This window comes from Arachis hypogaea, chromosome 19 (genome assembly GCF_003086295.3).
Source record: "Arachis hypogaea cultivar Tifrunner chromosome 19, arahy.Tifrunner.gnm2.J5K5, whole genome shotgun sequence".
NCBI classification, from domain to species: domain Eukaryota; kingdom Viridiplantae; phylum Streptophyta; class Magnoliopsida; order Fabales; family Fabaceae; genus Arachis; species Arachis hypogaea.
This window is the reverse complement of record NC_092054.1, coordinates 77,959,403-77,968,797: the sequence shown is the minus strand read 5'-3', so window position 1 is coordinate 77,968,797 and position 9,395 is coordinate 77,959,403. Positions and strand designations below refer to the sequence as shown.

Genomic DNA, 9,395 nt, shown 5'->3' with positions numbered 1-9,395 from the left:
TGGTGTACACCTTGACACCTACAAGCTACTTTTGTTCCCTTTCTCACTCAGAGATAAGGTAGCAAAGTGGTTAGAAGCATTCCCCAAGGAGAGCCAAACAACATGGGATGAGGTTGTAAACAAATTCCTAGTAATATTTTACCCTCCACAGAGAGTAAATAGACTGAGAGCTGAGGTGCAGACTTTCAGACAACAAGATGGTGAAACACTTTATAAGGCCTGGGAGAGGTTCAAAGACTAAACAAGGAAATGCCCTCCAGACATGTTCAACGAATGGGTTCAACTTCACATTTTCTATGAAGGGTTATCATATGAATAAGAAAGCTGTGGACCACTATTCAGGGGGATTACTCAACAAGAAGAAAACCATTGAAGAAGCCATAGATGTTATAGAGACTGTAGTTGAAAATGAATACTTCTATGCTTCAGAAAGGACACAAAAGAAAGGAGTACTGGAGCTAAATTCTATGGATGCCTTGTTAGCACAAAACAAGATGATTGCAGCACAATTAGCAGTCCTAATAAAGAGGATGGAGACTGGCCAAGTATCAGCTATCCAAACTCAAGCACCATCACAGGAGGAAGATGCCCCAGAAGTTGAAAGTGAATGGGAGCAGGCAAACTATGTGAACAATTTTTCTAGACCACCATGTGACCCAAACTCCAAGACATAAACTTTGGGTGGAGAAACCAACAAAGCCACAACCAAGACCACAACAAACCATACCAATCCAACCAATACAACAACCATAACCCCAACCATCAATCAGGCAACAACAGACCCTACCACAACTCATAAAATACCTCATATTATTCCACCCCACAAACACACAGCAACCACCACCAGGAAGCATCAACCCTAACCATGTAACCATGTGAAATCAAGAGCAATTTTGAAAGAGTGGAAGCTACAATAGCACAGATGTTATCACAGCTGATAGGAGCTATTTCTAATGTTTTGGAGAGACAAATACAATCCGAAAGAAAGATGGATGCCAACTAAGAAGAGTGCATATCAAATATAAGGAATCAAGGTGCAGCAATTTCAAAATTAGAAGCACAACTAGCGAGCTTATCTAAGCAGATTCTAATGCCCACACATACATTTTCCAGTGATACCATGGCCAACCCAAGAGGGGAATGCAAGGCAATCACACTTAGAAGTGAAAAAGTTGTAGAAGAAGCATCCCCAAATGGGAGTAATCAAGGAAAAGAAGCTGCAAAGGAACCTGAAAACAAGAAAGAAGAAGAGACCCCTACACCACTCTCATCAAAACTAGTTCTAAAGCCTTATGTGCCACAAGCACCCTATCCACAAAGGCTAAGGAAAGATGGAAAAGACAGCCAGTTCTCAAGGTTCCTAGAAATCTTCAAGAAGCTCCTGATCAACATACCTTTTGCTGAGGCATTAGAGCAAATGCCTCTCTATGCTAAATTTTTAAAGGAGTTCATGACAAGAAAGAGGAATTGGGGAGAGAAAGAAACCATAATACTAACTGAGGAGTGCAGTGCTATCATACAAAAGAAGCTTCCTCAGAAGATGAAAGACCCTGGGAGTTTTCAAATTCCATGCATCATTGGTGATATCACCATTGAAAAAGCATTGTGTGACCTGGGGGCTAGCATCAATCTCATGTCCTTGGCCATGATGAGAAGGATGAAGATTGAAGAAGCCAAACCAACAAGGATGGCACTCTAATTGGCTGACAGAACATTTAAATTCCTTCATGGGGTAGTGGAGGATTTGTTGGTGAAAGTGGAAGAGTTTATTTTCCCAGCTGACTTTGTTGTGCTAGATATGGAAGAAGAAGCCAACACATCAATCATCCTAGGAAGGCCATTCCTAGCTACTGCTGGAGCCATTATTGATGTTCAAAAAGGGGAACTAGTCTTGAGGTTACATGAAGAAAAGATGGTCTTCAATGTCTTCAAAGGAATGAGTTACCCCAAGGAATCCATAGGAGAGTACATGATGGTAGATACCATAGAAAAGATAGTTTAAGGAGTTTTAGAGGAAGAACAATGTGAAGAGATTATGGAGCTAGATCAACAAGCAGAAGGTGGTGAATTATCACAAGAAACCACAAAGAATACAATCATGCTGAACAAAGAAGTGGAGGCACCAAAACTAGAGCTGAAGACCCTGCCTCCAAGCTTAAAGTATGCATACTTGGGTGACAACAACACTTACCCAGTGATCATCAATGCAAGCTTGAGTGTGGAGCAAGAGGAGCTTATTCATGTGATGAAGCAACACAAAGATGCTATAGGATGGACACTTGCAGACTGAACGGAATCAGTCCTTCAATGTGTATGCACAAAATCTTGCTTGAGGAACGTGCCAAGCCCTCAAGGCAGCAGAAAAGAAGATTGAACCCAACCATGAATGAAGTAGTCCAAAAAGAGGTGTTGAAATTGTGGCAAGCTGGGGTGATTTATCCTATCTCAGACAGCCCTTGGGTAAGCCCGGTGCAAGTAGTCCCTAAAAAAAGAGGGATCACTGTTGTACCAAATGAGAAGAATGAGCTGATACCTACAAGAACAGTGACCGGATGGCGCATGTGCATTGATTATAGGAAGCTTAATGAAGCCACCAAGAAGGATCACTTCCCCCTACCTTTCATGGATCAGATGCTGGAAAGACTAGCAGGACATGAATATTATTGCTTCTTAGACGGTTACTCTGGTTACAGCCAAATAGTTGAAGACCCCAAGGACCAAGAAAAGACCTCATTTACCTGTCCCTATGGTGTTTTTGCTTATAGGAGAATGCCTTTGGATTGTGCAATGCACCTGCAACATTCCAAAGGTGCATGCTCTCCATATTCTCAGACATGATTGAAAGATTTATTGAAGTGTTTATGGATGACTTTTTTGTATTTGGTGATTCATATTCTAACTGCTTGCACCACTTAGCCTTGGTGCTAAAGAGATGCTAAGAAACCAACCTTGTTTTGAACTGGGAAAAATGTCATTTTATGGTTACAGAGGGGGTGGTTCTTGGCCACAAGATCTCAAAAAGAGGCATAGAGGTGGACAAGGCTAAGGTGGAGGTGATTGTAAAGTTACCCCCACTTTGCAATGTCAAGGCAGTTAGAAGTTTTCTAGGACGTCCTGGCTTCTACAAGAGGTTCATTAGAGATTTCTCAAAGGTTGCCAAAACTTTGAGCAACCAACTTGTCTCTAATGTACCTTTTGTTTTTGATAAAGATTGTATGCTAGCCTTTGAAGAGCTTAAGAACAAGCTTTCCTCTTCACCTATCATAGCACCACCTTACTGGGATTTACCCTTTGAGTTGATGTGTGATGCATCTGACTTTGCTGTTGGTGCTGTTTTAGGACAGAGGAGGGACAAATTAGTGCATGTTATTTATTATGCCAGCAAAGTCCTCAATGAGAATCAAAGGAACTATACCACTACAGAAAAGGAATTACTTGCCATTGTCTTTGCTTTTAATAAGTTTAGATCATATCTTATTGGCTCTAAAGTAATTGTGTTCACTGATCATGTAGCACTCAAATATTTGCTTACCAAACAAGAGTCCAAACCTAGACTAATAAGGTGGATCCTGCTACTCCAAGAGTTTGACATTGAAATAAAAGATAGGAGTGGAGCAGAGAACAAGGTGGCTGACCACCTATCAAGGATCCCACAAAACGAAGATGAGGCACACCAATTTGTAGTGAATGAGAGCTTCCCTGATGGGCAGTTAATGATGATACAAGAAGCCCCTTGGTTCGCGGACATAGCCAATTTCAAGGCTATTGGGAAACTACCAACTAACATCAACAAACATATGAGGAGAAAGCTAATCAAAGATGCTAAACACTACATTTGGGATGAGCCCTATTTGTTCAAAAAATGTGCTGATGAGATCTTGAGAAGGTGTATTTCCCATGAAGAAGGGCAGGAAGTGCTTTGGCAATGCTACGGATCTGCCTATGGAGGCCATTTCAGTGGGGAAAGAACTGCAGCCAAGGTGCTATAATGTAGGTTCTATTGGCCAACCATATTTAAGGATGCAAAGGAGTTGGTATCAATGTGTGATGAATGACAAAGGGTTGGCAATCTACCCAAGAAAAGTGAGATGCCACAGAGGTTTATAATGGAGTTAGAATTATTTGATGTGTGGGGATTGACTTTATAGGACCTTTCCCATCTTCCTACTCAAACAATTATATATTGGTGGCTGTAGATTATGTGTCAAAGTGGATAGAAGCCATAGCCACAGCAACAAATGACAACAAGGTTGTGATGAGCTTCTTGAGGAGGAATATCTTCAGCAGATTTGGAGTCCCAAGAGCCCTCATTAGTGATGGAAGAACACACTTCTGCAGCAGGAAACTTGAAGCACTCCTCTCTAAATATGGAGTGAAACACAAAGTGACAACTCCATATCATCCACAGACCAACGGACAAGCTGAGATTTCAAACAGGGAGCTCAAAAGAATTCTTGAAAAAACTGTTGGAAGCTCAAGAAAGGATTGGTCTAAAAAGCTAGATGATGCTTTATGGACCTATAGGACAACCTTTTCATTTACCAGTTGAGCTTGAACATAGAGCATTATGGGCTCTAAAAATGCTAAATTTTGATGATCAAGCCGCTGGAGAAAAAAGATTAATGCAACTCAATGAGCTGGAAGAATTCAGAAATCAAGCCTATGACAATGCAAAGATTTACAAGGAAAACACAAAGAGGTGGCATGATCAAAAGATAGCAAGGAGAGAGTTCACAGAAGGACAAAGAGTGCTGCTGTACAATTCAAGACTTAAGTTTTTCCTAGGGAAGCTTAAGTCTCGATGGTCTGGACCCTTCACCATTCTCAAAGTTTCACCTTATGGTCATGTAGAGCTCATGGAAGACAAAATACAAAGAACATTCACTGTGAATGGCCATAGACTCAAGCATTACTTGGGAGACTCACTGGATGAGAAGAGAGTGAACTACCATCTCAGCTAAAGAAGGAAAAACGTCAAGCTAGTGACGATAAAGAAGCGCTCGTTGGGAGGCACCCCAACACTTTATATCCTTTTGATTTACTGCTTTCCTAGGAGCAGTCACAAGTGTCAACTTAGATCTATTAAGTTCCAGTTTAATAATCATTCATTATATCCATAAACATCACATATACATCATATTTCTGCACTTTTCATACAGAATTCATCATATTTCAAGCTTACTTCACTTCCAAGTTACCACCCCTTCTTAACTTCATCTCATCACTAAGTATACAACAAAGGTTTAGGGGCTAAAAGAGTAAAAATAGAGGTTCAAAATTAGGTTTTAAAACATAAAATTCACTTTGCTGAAAACAGGGATTCCACGTACGTGGCATAGTCTCGCGTACGCGGGGAGTCAACCCGAGAGAACTGGCCACGCCGGGTGCTAGCACTCGCGTACGCAACCCCTAAAAATTTCAAGTCTCACGTACGCATACACCTGTTCGCGTACGCGAGACACCAACCCCGAAAGGATTGGCTGTGTCGCGTGTGAGTGTCTGCATACATGGATTCTGTAGGGTAAAAGAGTGTGCTTAAGAACTCTGGACACCACTTCTGGGGATTCTACCAAAGCTGAATCACAATCCTAAGGGGTTCACCCAGTCAAATTTCTGTGGCGTTTATGTATCCTGTGGTAATACTGGAAAATAAAGCGCTTAGGGTCACGGCCAAGACTCAAAAGAAGCTGTGTACAATAATAAAAAGAACTAAACTAGGAGAGTCAATAATATCATTTGGATTCTGAGTTCCTAAGGATGCCAATTATTCTGAGCTTCAAAGGAAAGTGAGATGCCAAAACTATTCAGAAGTGAATAGCCACTGGTCACGATCATCTAATTGAAACTAAGCTTCATTGAAAAATCTGAGATTTATTGTATCATTCTCTTCTTTTTAATCCTGCTTTATTTTGGTTGTGTGGGACAAGCAATAGTTTATGTTTGGGGTTCTGATGAGCGGATATTTTATACGCTTTTTGGCATCATTTTCGTATAATTTTTGTTATGTTTTGTTTAAGTTTTATTATCATTTCATAGGTTTTAGTGCAAAATTCATATTTTTAGATTTTACTTTGAGTTTGTGTGTTTTATGATGATTCAGGTATTTTTTTGTTGAAATTGAGGAGCTTTGGAAAAGTCTGATTCAGAGACAGAGAAAGGACTGCAAATGATGTCAGATTCTGACCTCCATGCACTCGAAAGAGCATTTCTGGAGTTACAGAAGTCCAAATGGCACGCTCTCAATGGCTATGAAACGCTAACATCTAGGACTTTCCAAAAATATATAATAGTCTATACTTTGCTTAGGAAATGAAGGCCCAAAACTGGCATTCAATGCCAGCTACCAATGCCCCAAAGGGAGTACCATCTCGTGGCTTCACCCCAAGCTCAGCCCAAATACTCAACTCAAGTGGGCCCAAGGATGGATTTTGCACCTCTAGTATATTCTATCATATTTTTGTACTTCTTAGTTATTAGATTAGTATATATAGAGCAAGGATCACCCTTGTTCAGGATTTTTACCTTATGCCATATTTTTGAATACATTACCACTTTCTGTAAGCTATGAGTCACTAACCTCCTAGGTTAAGGTTGGGAGCTCTGCTGACTTTTATGGATTAATAATATCATTGTTCTATTTCAATCTATGCTTGATTCTATTCTAAGATGTGTCTTTGTTCTTCACCCTAATGAATTGGGAGTGTAACTTGACCGTCATCCCTATTCTACATGGGTTCTTGTGAGTATTTGACGGGATAGTACTGAACCACAAGCTTGATTATACATCTCTTAGACGGCTAATCCACCACTTTGTTGGGACTTGGAGACATCAGTTCAGCCGAGGTACGGGGCGATTAGGGCCTTTGTGGTAGAGGCTAGAATCAGGAAATAATGTTCTCTGATCCGAAAGATCCGACCTTGTCTGTGGCGCTTTGAATAGGATCACCAAGGGAATGGACTGTAGGAGCTTCACCCCATTCAGATTGGATGACCACTGACCTGGCATTTGATCTGAAGCGGAGGAGATTAATGACCACTGACCTGGCGTTAGTCACTTACAGCCTGCCATGGAATAAATCATCAGAAGTTGAAGCAGATAATGAGAAAAGTTGATCCAGAAGGAGGAAGCATCTCCAAAGCCTCAGCCATTCTCTCATCACTGATTTCACACCTATTCAGTAACACTTTATTTATTCTGTTTTTATGCATTTTTTCCATAACAACTATATTTTCTATCCGCCTGACTAAGATCTACAAGATAGCCGTTGCTTGTTCAAACCAACAATCTCCGTGGGATCGACCCTCACTCACCTAGGATATTACTTGGACGATCCGGTGTACTTGCCGGTCTATTTATGTGAATATTGCGGAGTCGATTTCGTGTACCAACCCATCGGGCCTAAATCCAGGAACCTCTAGGAGATCCATAACTGGAGGAGCTGCAGTGGTCCTACCAACTTAACCACGTGCCTGTTGGCCACATGGCATAGGCACCAATATAACCACGACAGAGCAGCAGATCACCAGCTATATCTGCCCATGTCCTTTAACCTCGCCACGTACGGCAGCCACCTGATATGCATGTGGGTACCAGACTTGTCATTAAAGAGCTGCATCGATAATAGTATCATGATGCATGCTCTCGCGTACCTCCGAACTGTCTCCTCGTCTGCACCCTCGGGAAGGTCACTAAATGTCTCCTGCATCCAAGTGCACTTCAGAGTGAACTTATCGATGCAGTCTAGTGGTGGCAACACACCCAACAACTCCTCGAACCAAGCCCATGCCACGGCCTCCCTCGATGTACTGCTTGGAGTCCGTCAGACATCTGCTGACGTACTGACCGTCTATTGGGAGCCCTAGCTGGTAGGCTACATCCTGTAGTGTAATGATGCACTCACCGAATGACAGATGAAAAGTATGAGTCTTTGAACACCATCTCTCCACAAATGCACTGACTAATGGCTCATCCAACCTAAACCAGTAGTTGTTGAGCCTCGCGAAATGGGCCAGGCCAGCCATCTGGAGGTACGGCATGATCCTATCGTCTAACGGCATACCATGCTTCCTCCTCATACTCGTGATACAACGGTGGGGATGCATGACATTGAAAAAATACTATTACAATCATAACACTTTACAAAACAACAATCACCTAAAACGGATAATTTTAATCGGAAAAGACTTTAACCAGAATTCTATTAAACTCTCCGAATCCCTTATCTGACATGCAGTTGTGATTTGAATACTCTAACACACTGCTATCCTTATATCAATACTATAACCATTATTGAGATTTACAGATTCTAACAATTATAATATTCAAGTTCTAAAAGGTTTAATATCATTAAGCAGCTTCTAACACACTACTATCCCTAAATCAAATCTATAACTACTATTTGAAATTTGGACATTCTAATCATTCTAATAATCAAGTTCTAAGTGATTTAATATCACTAAATCATAGTTTGTTTCTTGAAAAAAAAATTACTAACCTCTTCATGCAGGCTACCAGCAATATGCGTGACTCCATCCAACCAATAGATTCGATTTGGGTCGTCTTCCATTTCTGCGGTATCAAACTTGTAGCACAGTCTTATTTTCTTTGGATTTTTGGATGTGGTGGGATAGGGAGGTGAAATATAATTCAAATAAATTGAATTCGAATTCTATATATAGCGGGAATGAGAGTAAATCGAATTAGGGGCATAGATTTATATTGAAACCACCTTATATGTAAATCGAATTGTATTGCTTCGATTTACCATGAATCGAAAACCATGACTTAAATCAACACTACCTGTATCGATTTACTATGAGCGAGCTCAAAACCATTTGCTCTCCTAGTAAATCGAAGCTCCCTATTTTGAATTACAATCTTACATGCTAATTCGACGTGCCCTGATTCGATTTACTATTGTTACATGTAATTCGACAAAGTCTCATTCGATTTACATAATTACATGCATTAGGGGCATGTATATAACATATTTTGATTTAGGTGATTGCTGTAATTTTTTCATGCCTTTAGTTTATATGGATAATTTGCGCTAAAATAAATGACAAAATAATTATTACTCAGTTATTATTTAAGTTATATCGATCTTTTTAATTCATAATAATATTCTCTTTTGCAAAAATTAAAGATTATTAATCCTATAAGACTATTATTTTGAATAAAAAATTATCAATGAAATTATATGATTAAATTATTTTATTAATTAAATTTAATTAAATTAATCTTATAATTTATTGACATAATAAAAATAGACTACAAAAAAGAGAAGACATATAAGAAGAACAAAAAAAAATAGTTAAATCTGATTATAAAAATAATTTGTTTATCTAATATTTTTAAAAAATTATTCTATCTTTAAAAGTGAATAATTAAGATC

At 39.7% G+C, this 9,395-nt stretch overlaps 2 protein-coding genes across 2 annotated transcripts; one reads left to right on the top strand and one right to left on the bottom strand.

The window, feature by feature from the left end:
* Nucleotides 1-1,120: 1,120 nt before the first annotated feature.
* LOC112778476 (uncharacterized) lies at nucleotides 1,121-4,961 on the top strand. Its single transcript, XM_025822789.1, has 4 exons — nucleotides 1,121-1,508; nucleotides 2,989-3,213; nucleotides 3,887-3,994; nucleotides 4,525-4,961. The coding sequence occupies exons 1-4, from the start codon at nucleotides 1,121-1,123 to the stop codon at nucleotides 4,959-4,961; spliced, it is 1,158 nt and encodes a 385-aa protein (XP_025678574.1).
* Nucleotides 4,962-7,520: 2,559 nt separating this feature from the next.
* On the bottom strand, nucleotides 7,521-8,076 carry LOC140182288 (protein MAIN-LIKE 1-like). The gene is made up of 2 exons (XM_072228444.1): nucleotides 7,777-8,076; nucleotides 7,521-7,700 (listed from the first exon to the last, which is right to left on the bottom strand). Exons 1-2 carry the CDS (start codon nucleotides 8,074-8,076, stop codon nucleotides 7,521-7,523), a joined length of 480 nt encoding a protein of 159 aa, XP_072084545.1.
* Nucleotides 8,077-9,395: the final 1,319 nt, after the last annotated feature.